At 66.5% G+C, this 14,116-nt stretch overlaps 1 protein-coding gene across 1 annotated transcript in view; it reads left to right on the top strand.

Annotated features, from left to right (window-relative positions):
* The first annotated feature begins 2,021 nt into the window (after positions 1-2,021).
* Positions 2,022-14,116, top strand: part of OLFM2 (olfactomedin 2) — a 67,685-nt gene continuing 55,590 nt past the window's right edge. The window contains exon 1 of the mRNA XM_050924821.1: positions 2,022-2,240. Coding sequence (XP_050780778.1) covers positions 2,103-2,240 — 138 coding nt within the window. The 5' untranslated portion in view covers positions 2,022-2,102. The remainder of the gene's footprint in view (positions 2,241-14,116) is intronic.

The raw sequence follows: 14,116 nt of genomic DNA, 5'->3' as shown, positions 1-14,116 counted from the left end.
GACTCCTGGGTTCTCTAGCTCTGGGAGAGGACGGGGTCGAGTGGTTGGAGCAGGGGGCTGGGAACCAGGACTCCTGGGTTCTCTAGCTCTGGGAGGGAACGGGGTCGAGTGGTTGGAGCAGGGGGCTGGGAGCCAGGACTCTTGGGTTCTATCTGTAGCTCTGGGAGGGGACGGGGTCGAGTGGTTGGAGCAGGGGGCTGGGAGCCAGGACTCCTGGGTTCTATCTGTAGCTCTGGGAGGGGACGGGGTCGAGTGGTTGGAGCAGGGGGCTGGGAGCCAGGACTCCTGGGTTCTATCTGTAGCTTTGGGAGGGGACGGAGTCAAGTGGTTGGAGCAGGGGGCTGGGAGCCAGGACTCCTGGGTTCTATCTGTAGCTTTGGGAGGGAACGGGGTCGAGTGGTTGGAGCAGGAGGCTGGGAGCCAGGACTCCTGGGTTCTATCTGTAGCTCTGGGAGGGGACGGGGTCGAGTGGTTGGAGCAGGGGGCTGGGAGCCAGGACTCCTGGGTTCTGTGCCAGCATGAAGAGGGAGCTACCCCCTCTGCCCTGATCCGAGGTAGCGAGACGTCTGTGTGGCCAGCAGGTGGCGACGCTGGGCCTGGAAACAAACCGGCTGGGGGGGGCGCGGGGCAGGGGCAGGAGCAGGGGAGGAGGGGCTGGGGGGCCGGGGGGACGGAGCAGGGAGCAGGCGGATTTGCACTGGGAGGTTACGTTGGGGATGAGAGTAAATCTCCCTGAGCTGTAACCGGCGCCAGGAGGGGGGCTGGGAGAATTCACACCTGCGGGAGACTGAACGAAGGACAGGGGAGAGGGGAGGGGGGAAAAGATGCTGGAGGAGTTTTGGGTTTGGCAGTTTGGGTTGGGGGTGCAACGCAGGGAACCCCAGGCTGGGGTCTAAGCTCCCTGCCCCCCCCCCGAAGGACCTGACTGAGGGGTCCTGGCTGTACCTCCAAGCTCTGCTGTAACCTGCGTTCCTACTGCCCAATAAACCTTCTGTGTTACTGGCTGGCTGAGTCCCGGGAAGAGGGTGCAGGGCCCTGACCCCCCCCCCCCGTGACGGGGACGATCACTTGCCGTCACAGCGGCCGCAGCCGGGGGGCAAGGGGGCCAGTCCTGCTAGTGACAGAGAGGGGGGGCATGTGGGCTCCGGGGCGCTGTCTGGAGTGGGGAGGGGCCGGGCCCCCTGGCAAAGGGCTCTCCGGGGCTGAGCAGGGGGAGCTTACAGTTACCCCCCCCACCCACCCACACACACACCCCCTACCTCTCTCTCTCTCCCCCCCCCCCCCCGGCAGGTTCCCCTCTGCCCGGGCTCTGTACGGCGCCACCACCAGGGTGTCTGGGCACTTTCTCCCCTGCGGGGGGGGGGGGGGGGGGCAGCAGCAATAGCAGGTTGTGTCCCCTCCAGGGAAGGGGCAGCTGGGCTGTGGGGGCTGCAAGGTGCTGGGGTCCCAGCCATTCAGCCTCCCTCCTGCTTTGGGGCAACCCAGGCAGGGCCCTTCCCATCCTGCCGGCCTCTAGCTACCCCTCCCCCCAAAGCCCCCACCCGGTGCAGGGGCCCCCACGTGGGGCCAGGGCCTCTCCCTGCAGCCGGCTGACGATTGGCGAGATCCTGAGTGACAGCCAACCCCCCCCCGCGATGCTCTCCCAGTGACCAGCCCCCCCATCTCACCGCTTTGATGTGTCCTTCCCCTGAGCTCTCCTAACCTCCCTCCCCCCCCCCGGCTGCCTCCCCGTTTCCTCGACAACCCCCCAAGCTCCCGGCCGGTGCTAGAGGCTCAGAGACAAGCCCCCCCCCCCCCGGGAGCCCAGGTCTCCGCGGAGCACGGGCGGGATGGCCAGGGCTTGCCGGTGCCTTGTCTGCTCAGCCCCCCCCGGCCCGTGGCCAGCGCCGGCTGACGTCACTGGGCTGGAAGCGATGGGGAGCGGAGCGGGCGTTCGCTCCAGCCGGGCGCTTTATAAGGACTGGAGCGGAGCCGCGCGGTGCTCGCAGCCCGGAGGAGGCCGGGGGCCGGGGGCCGGCTGGCGAGCGGGGGCTCCCTGGGCCGGGAGCCGAGGGTCGGGAAGCAGGCTGCCCCCACCGAGGGGGGATGAGGCAGGGGCCGACATGACCGTGCCGCTGCTGAAGATCGGAGCCGTGCTCAGCACCATGGCCATGGTCACCAACTGGATGTCGCAGACGCTGCCGTCCCTGGTGGGGCTTAATGGCACCTCGATCTCCCGGGCTGGCACCTCGGAGAAAATCGTGAGTCCCCGTCACCGGGTGTCTGCGGGAGCGGCTGTGTGTGTGTGTGTGTGGGGTCTGTCCGGGTGGCCCCTGGCCGGGTGTCTGCGGGAGCGGCTGTGTGTGTGTGTGTGTGTGGGGTCTGTCCGGGTGGCCCCTGGCCGGGTGTCTGCGGGAGCGGCTGTGTGTGTGGGTGGGGGGGTCTGTCCGGGTGCCCCATGGCCGGGTGTCTGCGGGAGCGGCTCTGTGTGTGTGTGGGGGGTCTGTCCGGGTGCCCCCTGGCCGGGTGTCTGCGGGAGCGGCTGTGTGTGTGTGTGGGGGGGTCTGTCCGGGTGGCCCCTGGCCGGGGGTCTGTGTGAGCGGCTGTGTGTGTGTGTGGGGGGGTCTGTCCGGGTGCCCCATGGCCGGGTGTCTGTGTGAGCGGCTGTGTGTGTGTGTGGAGGGGGTCTGTCCGGGTGGCCCCTGGCCGGGGGTCTGTGTGAGCGGCTGTGTGTGTGTGTGTGGGGGGGTCTGTCCGGGTGCCCCATGGCCGGGTGTCTGCGGGAGCGGCTGTGTGTGTGTGTGGGGGGGGTCTGTCCGGGTGCCCCCTGGCCGGGTGTCTGTGTGAGCGGCTGTGTGTGTGTGTGTGTGGGTCTGTCCGGGTGCCCCATGGCTGGGTGTCTGTGTGAGCGGCTGTGTGTGTGTGTGGGGGGGGGTCTCTCTGGGTTCCCCATGGCCGGGTGCGGGATCGGCAGTGTGTGTGTGTGTGTGGGGTCTGGCCGGGTGCCCCCTGGCCGGGTGTCTGCGGGAGCGGCTGTGTGTGTGTGTGTGGGGGGGAGGTCTGTCCGGGTGCCCCCTGGCCGGGTGTCTGTGTGAGCGGCTGTGTGTGTGTGGGAGGGGGGGGTCTGTCCGGGAGCCCTCTGGCCGGGTGTCTGCGGGAGCGGCTGTGTGTGTGTGTGTGTGGGTCTGTCCGGGTGCCCCCTGGCCGGGTGTCTGTGTGAGCGGCTGTGTGTGTGTGTGTGGGGGGGGGTCTGTCCGGGAGCCCTCTGGCCGGGTGTCTGCGGGAGCGGCTGTGTGTGTGTGTGTGTGGGGTCTGTCCGGGTGCCCCCTGGCCGGGTGTCTGCGGGATCGGCAGTGTGTGTGTGTGTGTGGGGGTCTGTCCGGGTGCCCCCTGGCCGGGTGTCTGTGTGAGCGGCTGTTTGTGTGTGTGTGTGTGGGGGGGGTCTGTCCGGGTGCCCCCTGGCCGGGTGTCTGCGGGAGCGGCTGTGTGTGTGTCTGTGTGGGGGTCTGTCCGGGTGCCCCCTGGCCGGGTGTCTGTGTGAGCGGCTTGTGTGTGTGTGTGTGGGGGGGGGGGTCTGTCCGGGTGCCCCCTGGCCGGGTGTCTGCGGGAGCGGCTGTGTGTGTGTCTGTGTGGGGGTCTGTCCGGGTGCCCCCTGGCCGGGTGTCTGTGTGAGCGGCTTGTGTGTGTGTGTGTCGGGGGGGGGGGTCTGTCCGGGTGCCCCACGGCCGGGTGTCTGTGTGAGCGGCTGTGTGTGTGTGTGTGGGGGGGTCTGTCCGGGTGCCCCATGGCCGGGTGTCTGTGTGAGCGGCTGTGTGTGTCGGGGGGGGGGTCTGTCCGGGTGCCCCCTGGCTGGGTGTCTGTGTGAGCGGCTGTGTGTGTGTGTGGGGGGGGTCTGTCCGGGTGCCCCCTGGCCGGGTGTCTGCGGGAGCGGCTGTGTGTGTGTGTGTGTGGAGGGGGGTCTGTCCGGGTGCCCCCTGGCCGGGTGTCTGTGTGAGCGGCTGTGTGTGTGTGTGGGGGGGTCTGTCCGGGTGCCCCATGGCCGGGTGTCTGCGGGAGCGGCTGTGTGTGTGTGGAGGGGGTCTGTCCGGGTGGCCCCTGGCCGGGTGTCTGTGTGAGCGGCTGTGTGTGTGTGTGTGTGTGTGTGTGGGTCTGTCCGGGTGCCCCATGGCCGGGTGTCTGCGGGAGAGGCTGTGTGTGTGTGGAGGGGGTCTGTCCGGGTGGCCCCTGGCCGGGTGTCTGTGTGAGCGGCTGTGTGTGTGTGTGTGTGGGTCTGTCCGGGTGCCCCCTGGCCGGGTGTCTGTGTGAGCGGCTGTGTGTGTGTGTGTGTGGGTCTGTCCGGGTGCCCCATGGCCGGGTGTCTGCGGGAGCGGCTGTGTGTGTGTGGAGGGGGTCTGTCCGGGTGGCCCCTGGCCGGGTGTCTGTGTGAGCGGCTGTGTGTGTGTGTGGGGGGTCTGTCCGGGTGCCCCCTAGCCGGGTGTCTGTGTGAGCGGCTGTGTGTGTGTGTGTGTGGGTCTGTCCGGGTGCCCCATGGCTGGGTGTCTGTGTGAGCGGCTGTGTGTGTGTGTGTGGGGGTCTGTCCGGGTGCCCCCTGGCCGGATGTCTGTGTGAGCGGCTGTGTGTGTGTGTGGGTGGGGGTCTGTCCGGGTGCCCCCTGGCCGGGTGTCTGTGTGAGCGGCTGTGTGTGTGTGTGTGGGGGTCTATCCGGGTGCCCCATGGCTGGGTGTCTGTGTGAGCGGCTGTGTGTGTGTGGGGGGGGGGGTCTGTCCGGGTGCCCCATGGCCGGGTGTCTGCGGGAGCGGCTGTGTGTGTGTGTGTGGGGGGGTCTGTCCGGGTGCCCCCTGGCCGGGTGTCTGCGGGAGCGGCAGTGTGTGTGTGTGTGGGGGGTCTGTCCGGGTGCCGCATGGCCGGGTGTCTGTGTGAGCGGCTGTGTGTGTGTGTGTGGGGTCTGTCCGGGTGCCCCCTGGCCGGGTGTCTGCGGGAGCGGCTGTGTGTGTCGGAGGGGGGGGTCTGTCCGGGTGCCCCATGGCCGGGTGTCTGTGTGAGCGGCTGTGTCGGAGGGGGGGTCAGTCCGGGTGCCCCATGGCTGGGTATCTGTGTGAGCGGCTGTGTGTGTGTGTGGGGGGGCTGCCTGTCAGTCCAGGTGCCCCGTGGCCAGTTGTCTGCGGGAGCGGCTGTGTCTGGGGGGGGGATGTCCGTCTGGGTGCCCCGCACGCTGCCGGGTGTCTGCGCGAGTGGCTGTGTGTGTCTGGGGGGGGTCTGTCCGTCCGGGTGGCCGGGTAGGTGTCTGTCCGTCTGGATGCCCCTACCGCTGCCGGCGGCTGACTCAGGGACGTCAGTGTCCGTCCGTGTCCGGGTGCCTGTGCAGGGACCCTATCGGGGCTGTCTGTGTGTTTCGCTGCAGCTTGGCCTCTCTGCTCCTGGCCCCCCCCGCCATCCATCTCCCTGCCTCCCCCCACTTCGCATGGGGAGCCCCCCGGAGAGCAGTGCCGCTGGAGCTCAGCAGGGCAGGACCCCGGGGGGAGAAGCGATGAGCAGCTGCTCTGTGCTGTGGGTCCCCATCGCTGGGGCTGGTCGTTCCAGATTGACTGGCTGCAGCGTTCTCTCCCGACCATCCGTCCGAGTGCGGTGCTGAGCGGGGCTGGGCTCCCCGCGGTAGCGCTCCTGCGTTTCCAGACCCCTTTGTGGGCTGGGGTGGGATTTTCAGACCCTCCTGCACCCCTGGCAAGGAGGAGAGAGAAGTGTCCCTGTTGTGGTCCCCTCCCCGGCCCTTGCAGGAGACCAGGTGAGGGGCTGGTGGCCCCCCAGTCACTGCAGAGGAGCCGATGGGGCAGTGCCAGTGACCCCTCCGGCCAGCCCCTCTGGGAGGGAGGTGCTGCAGGCACCGCAGCCCTCCCCACTCCCCCAGTTTAAATGACTCACCGCGCTGAGCATCTCCGTCCGCTGCTGAGCCGGAGCAGGGCTGGAGGGGCCCCGAGCAGCCCCAGGCTCGGCCGCCCGCTCACCGCCCTTGGCAGCTGGGTCGGAGCGGGACAGCACTAGGCGGGACCCACCTGAGGCTCCTTAATGGCCTGAAAAAGCCTCCCCACATATGAGGAGGACAGGACCCCCCCCACACTCTGGCAGCTTCATGCCTGTCCGAGTCGATTCTGCACCCGCTGGGTGCCAGAGACTTTGCGCTTTCTCTGGCTTGAATTGTGGGCTCGGGCCCGGGGGGTCGCAGCTCTGCCAGCGGCTGGGCCCCTCGGGGCAGCCACGGGCTGGGACATGCCCTCGGCTCTGCGATGGGACGCACCCTCTGCCTCCGCCTCCCTCCTGTGTGTCCTGGGGCCTCTTTGGGGCGAATTGTTCGCTTGTGGACTGGAGTTGGCTTGGCTCCTGTGTCCTTCCCCGAGCAGAGTGTCAGGTGCCCCCCACGACCGCTCCCATACCGAACGTGTCTGCTTCAAACCAGCTCAGCAGCTGGGGGTGGGACTGCAGGGGTTGGGGGATCTCTGCTGGAGGAGCTGGGGCGGGGGGGACGGGACTGCCGGGGGCTGGGGGATCCCGGCTGGAGGAGCTGGGGAGGGGAACTGCAGGGGCTGGGGGATCTGGGGAGGGGAACTGCAGGGGCTGGGGAATCCCGGGCTGGAGGAGGATGAGACTACGAGGGCTGGGGGATCCCGGGCTGGAGGAGCTGGGGTTGGGACTGCAGGGGCTGGGGGATCTGGGGAGGGGAACTGCAGGGGCTGGGGGATCCCAGCTGGGGGATCTGGGGAGGGGAACTGCAGGGACTGGGGGATCCGAGCTGGAGGAGCTGGGGTGAGGACTGCAGGGGGCTTGGGGATCCCAGGCTGGAGGAGCTGGGGGGTGGGACAGGACTGCGGGGGCTGGGGGATCCTGGGCTGGAGGAGCTGGGGAGGGGAACTGCAGGGGCTGGAGGATCCCAGCTGGGGGATCTGGGGAGGGGAACTGCAGGGACTGGGGGATCCGAGCTGGAGGAGGATGAGACTACGAGGGCTGGGGGATCCCGGGCTGGAGGAGCTGGGGGGTGGGACAGGACTGCGGGGACTGGGGGATGCCGGGCTGGAGGAGCTGGGGTTGGGACTGCAGGGGCTGGGGGATCTGGGGAGGGGAACTGCAGGGGCTGGGGGATCCCGGGCTGGAGGAGCTGGGGAGGGGAACTGCAGGGGCTGGGGGATCTGAGCTGGAGGAGCTGGGGTGGGGACTGCAGGGGGCTGGGGGATCCCAGGCTGGAGAAGCTGGGGGGTGGGACAGGACTGCGGGGATTGGGGGATCCTGGGCTGGAGGAGCTGGTGGGGGGACTGCAGGGTGCTGGGAGTTCCCAGGTTGGAGGAGCTGGGTAGGGGGGATGGGACTGCAGGGGGCTAGGGGAGTGAGAGCTGAGGGGCGGGACAGGACTGCAGGAGCTGGGGGATCCCAGGCTGGAGGAGCTGGAGGAGGACAGGGCTGGGGATCCCAGGCTGGGGGATGGGACAGGACTGCAGGGGCTGGGGGATCTCGGCTGGAGGAGTTGGGTGGGGGGGAACAGGACTGCAGGGGCTGGGGGATCCGAGCTGGAGGAGGATGGGACTGCGGGGGCTGGGGGATTCCTGGCTGGAGGAGCTGGGCGGGGACTGCAGGGGACTGGGGGAGTCGGAGCTCGGGGGTGGGACAGGACTGCGGGGGCTGGGGGATCCTGGGCTGGAGGAGCTGGGCGGGGACTGCAGGGGGCTGGGGGAGTCGGAGCTGGGGGTGAGGGGGCTGGGTGGGCTGCAGGGGTGGGCTCTGTGCCTGCTGGGGGTCCCATGTGGCATTTGCAGGGGGACCTGCCACTGCTGCTGGAGAAGAGAAAAGGGCCCCGATTCTGTGTGGACTGGGAGCAGTGCAGTGGAACTGGCTGGTGTGAAGCTGGCCTGGTTTGCTCAGATCCTCGTTAACCCCAGGCATAGTGCTAATGAGTGTGAAGGGTGGGGTGAAGGGTGTCGCCCCCCCAGTGAGACCTTGTCCCCCCAAGGAGCTGGGCTGTGGAGGAGGGGCAGCCTGGAGAGAAAAGCTCCCTAGGGCTGGCCGGCGGGGGGGGGAAGGGGAGATTGTCACAGCTTCCTCACCCCACCCCGAGCAGCCAGGCCCCCTCTCCCCTGGCCTTCACTCAAGCCCTGAATTGCTGCTTTGTGTCTCTTGTGCGAGGGCTGGCACCACTCCCTTGGCTGTGCTGGGGGGCCTGGCCCCAGCATGGGGGAGGGGTCACACATTGCAGGCAGCGTCCTGGGGCTGCAGCGTCCTGGGCAGGGGGGATCGGCATGGAGGGGGGCTGTTGAAGGTCACAATGTTTAGCGCAGGCTGGTTGGAAGCCCCGGCGGTTCAGTTCGCAGGCGTGGCGGTTGGCAGCACCCTGCAGTGCAGGCTGCCTCAGCGCTCATCAAGCCGGAGAGGCAGCTGCGTAGGGAATAACGATCCACATACCTGCCTGCAGGACACCTGGGTTCCCTCCCTGGTGCTGGCGGCTGCCTGCCGTGACTGAGTCTGTGTCAATGCACCTGGCGGCTGGGGCTGGAGCGTGGGGCCTTGGGAGGCAGTGTCCTGAGCCCTGCTCCTCGCTCGGACGCCAACTGTGGGGGCAAGCGGTGCTCTGATTGCTGTCTGTCCACCCCGTCCGTCTGTCCATCCTGAAATCTCGCCATGTCGTGGGAAGTCCATTTTGCTCATGGCCTCTCCCTGTGGGGCGCTCAGCGCTCGCTGCGCTGGCCCCCCTCGCTGAGCGAGCTGCCCTCTGGGGTGGGAAGCTCAGTCCCACCCCCTGCCACCTGCACCAGCTTTCCCTGGCGATTGCCATGGTGTGTGGGGGAGACGGGGCAGCACGAGTGACTTGTGGCCATGCACGTGTGTGCACAAACAGTGCACACAGACCCGGGCGTGCACACGAGCCCTTGGGAGTATTCCTGGGTTGTTTCTGTGGAGGGGGCGGCGCAGCCCCATTCCCACTGGCCGGCAGCGAACTCAGTCAGAAGCACCTTGCTGGGCTCTGGGTCTGATCCTCCCTGGGGCTGCCTGCAGCACCCTGTTGGGGGGCCCTGTGTCTGCTGATATTTGGGAGCCCCCCCATAGCCAGGGCTCCTGTGGCTGGACTTGGCCGGTGGCTCAAAGCGGTTTGGTGGGGTGATGCCAGTGGAGTTGGATTGTTTCCCAATGTGGTGCCCTGCAGGGGCAGGGCTAGATTCCCTCACCTCCACACACCCTCCCCAGACCCCCTCTGGCCCATCAAACACCCCTCATCAGCTTGGGCTCAGCTGGGAGCCTGGTCCCGCCCTGCCCTGGCATTGGCACGCGTGGGAGGCTCTGGCTGGTGGTGCTAACTCAGTGTTTAAGGACCGCTGTGCTCTGGACAGCTCCTCTGATCTCCCTGCTTGGGGACTGAGCCTGGGCTCCTGGGGCCTGCCAAAGCCCAGTCAGTATAGGACAGCCTGGAGCTGCGGGGTGGCCAGATAGGGCCCCTGATCTCGGTCGCTGTGTGTCTGGGCAGCGCCCGGCCTGACAGGGCCCTGATCTCGGTCACTGTGTGTCTGGGCAGCGCCCGGCCTGACAGGGCCCTGATCTCGGTCACTGTGTGTCTGGGCAGCGCCCGGCACGACGGGGCCCCTGATCTCGGTCACTGTGTGTCTGGGCAGCGCCCAGCACGACGGGGCCCCGATCTCGGTCGCTGTGTGTCTGGGCAGCGCCCGGCCTGACAGGGCCCTGATCTCGGTCACTGTGTGTCTGGGCAGCGCCCAGCATGACGGGGCCCTGATCTCGGTCACTGTGTGTCTGGGCAGCGCCCAGCATGACGGGGTCCCGATCTCGGTCGCTGTCTGGGCAGCGCCCGGCCTGACAGGGCCCTGATCTCGGTCACTGTCTGTCTGGGCAGTGCCCGGTGTGACAGGACCCCGATGTTGGTTTCTGTGTGGGCAGTGCACGGTGCAACAGGACCCCAATCTTGGTCGGGGTCTGGGCGGCGCCCGGTGCGACGGGGCCCCAATCTTGGTCACTGTGTGTCTGGGCAGCGCCCGGCCTGACAGGGCCCTGATCTCGGTCACTGTGTGTCTGGGCAGCGCCCGGCACGACGGGGCCCCTGATCTCGGTCACTGTGTGTCTGGGCAGCGCCCGGCACGACGGGGCCCTGATCTCGGTCACTGTGTGTCTGGGCAGCGCCCGGCACGACGGGGCCCCGATCTCGGTCGCTGTGTGTCTGGGCAGCGCCCGGCCTGACAGGGCCCTGATCTCGGTCACTGTGTGTCTGGGCAGCGCCCGGCACGACGGGGCCCCAATCTTGGTCGCTGTCTGTCTGGGCAGTGCCCGATGTGACAGGACCCCGATGTTGGTTTCTGTGTGGGCAGTGCACGGTGCAACAGGACCCCAATCTTGGTCGGGGTCTGGGCGGTGCCCGGTGCGACGGGGCCCCAATCTTGGTCGCTGTGTGTCTGGGCAGCGCCCAGCATGATGGGGCCTCGATCTCGGTTGTCTAGATGCTGCTGTAATGTAAATATGTCTGGCAGACCCAGGAATTGACCCAGGTGTCCTGAGTCTCAGTCCTTGTCTAGAGTAGACCATGTAACCACAAGCCCACCGTTATCTGTGGGTCCACTGAGGCAATGCAGGCCGGGTGGATCCCTGGCTAGTGGCTCTGCTGAGCTCCGTGCTGTTGGCCATCCCAGTGCAGCAGAAATGGCCTGAGACCCCCACGCAGACGGGGGCTGGGGCTGGAGTTTCCAAGGGAGCCTGAGGAGGAGTTTTGGGTGCCCAGCTACATGGTCTACTCCAGCTCCTGCTGCCCCTGGTAGCTTTGGCAGCCTTCATCCAGAGCCTTCAAAGCTGGATCAGCCCATTGTCCCCATGGCGAGGTTAAGTGACTCGCCCACAAGCACAGATGAAGTCGTTGGCAGAGCAGGATTCCTGATCTCCGTGTCCCCTGCTTGTGCTGCCTCAGGCAGAGAACTAAGCTGGGGAAGCAGGTCACCTCCGTGGACGTGTGTGACGGAGCAGGGAGTGGGGTGCATTTGACCTGGGAAAGTTTTACTGGCTGGCTAAGAGTCATGGTGAATCTCGGGAAGAGGGGTGCAGGCCCTGACTCCCCCACACTCGGTGACAGAGTGCGTTTGGCTTGTTGGGCGATTCTTTTCCAGATGATCAGACCTGTCTTCAAAGGCATCAGCGTTGTTTAATTCCAACTTCCAGGAGCAAACGCAGCTCCCGCAGTGGGTTTGTCTTTGGATTCCTCCTCTCGCGCTCGGCCCTCCCAACAGACATCAGGGGGAACACAGCCTCTCCTTCTGACTGGGCACACGGGGCCAGCGTTGTCGTACCCCTGGTAGCCTCTCAGTTCTCCTAGCTTTGGGGCTGTGGCTCTCTGCCCTTCCTCCAGCCCGGTGCCTGCCTCTGCACCCCAGGCTGCTCCTCCTGCCAAACGTCCTCTCAGCGCATCTGGCTCCAGCCAGCCAATAACTGCTCCTGGCAGCAGATTTTCCTTCCACGTTAAGAGCTGATGCAGACGACCTCATGCCAGCTCCTGCCTTTCCTGGGGAGCAGCTGCGTGCTAATGCTATTAAAACCCTGCAGGCCGCCGTCCTTCTGCATGGAAATACCTCTGGATCATGGGGAAATGCGTGCTGCCCCGAACGGGAAAATACTGGGCAAGCCACCAGCTGGGGGGAGAGTGCGGGGCAGAGCTGCTGCCTTCCCCCCAAGAGGGACCCCTTGGCTGGCTGGGTACCAGGTGGGAAGTTGGGCAGTGCATCTTAGCCTTGTACTTACTCGGAGATCCTTTGCATGAGCCCCTCTTTGGAGTCGGCAGGGTCTTTAACACAGGAGATGAAATTGTAGATGTTCCAGCGACACCTAGAGACCCTGATTGAGATGGGGGGGTGGGGGGCCTGCTGTGCCTGGTACTGCAGAGACAGCAAGAGATGGACCCCACCCCAAAGAGCTCAGAGTCCGAAGAGACAGGGTGGAAGGGGAAACTGAGGCACAGAGCACTGCCAGAGCCCGGAGCAGGCAAACAACCCTTTTTCTGTTGGGCTGGAAAGGCCTGATGGGGGATCCTCTCAGAGCTGGGGTGGGAGCCATGTTGTCTCTGGGCTGCCGGCAGGCGGCAACACACCTGCACCATGCTGGGGTGTCTCGGCCTTGCCCAGCCCTGGGCTCCAGGCTGGCACGTCCCTCCTGGGCTGATGTAGCCACCCCCGCATGCTCTGCAGCCAGCTGCCTTGTGAACGCCAGGGCCAGACTCTCCCAGCCCAGCCGTCCGCAGGAGCCCGGTTTAGTCAAAGCAGCTGAACAACGAGCAGGCGTCTCCCTAGCACTGGCTGGGCTGTGAAGCAGGAGGCCTCCTGGCCCTTGTTCACACGGCATCAGTTGGCCCAGGTGTCAGGAGTGAGCCCCCGGCGGCCGTTCCCCTGGGTCTCGTGCAGCGTCCGCACTAGAGCGGAGATCTGCCCGGCAGCCCTGGGCTCTGTTGGGATGGGGGTCCCCCAAGTGTGGGGTGCTAGCCCCACACGCCCTCCCCTGCCCTCCTGCAGTGGTTACTCATGTCATCGGGGGAGGGGTGCATGTAACGAGCACATGCAGCCTCATCGCCTGTTTTGTGATTAACCTCGAGTTCGAATGGCGCCAGTTTGCAGCGGCTGCCATGGGGCTGGCAGAGACAGCCCCTGGCCCTTCACTGCGCTCCAACGCCCAGAGACGCCTGTGTTAGAAGCAGTAAATTAGGCGTGTCCCCTCCAGGCGCGGCCCCAGGCAAACAGCCCCTGTTATGTAGAGCCTCTCCGAGGCACTGTCCCCGGGGTCCGTGGGAACGGGGTCTGACGCTGGCCGGTGACACCTGAGATGGGGCAGTTGTGCTGTCCAGCCCCTTGGGGCAGGAGTGTCTGGTGGGGATGAGGGTGGGGCCTGTCATGCTGGGGCTCAGTCTGGGCTTTGCGCTGATGCTAATTCAGAGCTCTGAACATCTCCCTTTGCCAGCGTCATGTGAGGAGATGTGTGTGCAGCTTCCTCCTTTGAGTGCCATGTCTGTGTCTCAGTTTCCCCTTGGTCTGTTGAGAGACAGAGCTCCTTGGCACTGTCGCTCTCTATGCAGCATCTGGGAGGAGCAGGCCCCTGCCTCTCTGCCCTCGCTGTCCATGGCTGCCTCTAGGGAGGGCCTGGAGCTAGCGGGACCCTGCAATGACAAGCCTGGACCAATGCCACGCTCCAGCCTGACGAACAGCTCTGTCTGTCCCTGTGCCCGGCACTCCTGCCCCTCTGCAGCACTGGCGCCGATGGCCCGATGGAGATAGCGATTGCTGGGCTGGAGTGCCCCTGAGAGCCTCGCTGGCTGGCACGACGCTCCCGGGGGTCTCCTGCCCCCCTCCAGGGCATGTCCCGTCTGTCCACATGAGCCTAGTTAGCCACGGCTGCCTCGAATGATCCCACAGTCAGCTGGGCTGGCAGGCTGGGGCCGTGTGGGGAAATGCTTCCTCTCCCGTGGGCCTCGCTCGTGGCCTGGTGCTCCAGCACGGTGCCCGGAGCAGAGCCCCCTTCCTCCGCTGGTCAGCAAAGTCTGTTTCCTTCCTTTGGTTCCCCTTGCTTCAAAGGCCTCGTGCAAAACTTTCACGCAGATTGTGTCCCTGTGCGTCACCCAGCATGGGAATGGCCTTAGCCCGTCTCTGCGGGGGCCAGCACTGGATGCTTAGGGGCCGTGCGTCAGACCGAGGTGGGACCCATTCCACACTGTCATTTCACAGCCATGGCCAGGGCTCCCCGGCTGAATGGGGCAGGAGGGGAGGCAGTGACACTGGTGTGTTGAAGTGGGACTGTTCTTCATGTTCCCTCTGAATGCTGGGGGGGGGCCTGAGTTTCTGGCCGACACTCTGTCTCCTGGCACCTAATGTCCAGGCCCTGCCCCCTGCCAGGGGATGCTAAAGGTGTGGGAGACAGAGAGATCAGGCGACCTCCTGGCCTGGGAAAGAGACACAGCCAGAGAGGAGGGGCTGGAGGGGGTTGGGCAGTTTTGGAAGCTGGCTGGGAAATGGAGGGGAGCCCCGATGGAGCTCGGGCCTCCCAGCGGGGCTGTGGCCTCCCTGGGGGCCCAGATGGGCCTAACTAAGGGGAGTCCTGTTGTCTGTACTGGCAAGGCCTGTTTTGGACTGTG

Source organism: Gopherus flavomarginatus, chromosome 16 (assembly GCF_025201925.1).
Source record: "Gopherus flavomarginatus isolate rGopFla2 chromosome 16, rGopFla2.mat.asm, whole genome shotgun sequence".
In the NCBI taxonomy this organism is placed as follows: Eukaryota; Metazoa; Chordata; order Testudines; family Testudinidae; genus Gopherus; species Gopherus flavomarginatus.
Note: the sequence above shows the minus strand (reverse complement) of the source record. Positions and strands in the feature narration are given on the sequence as shown.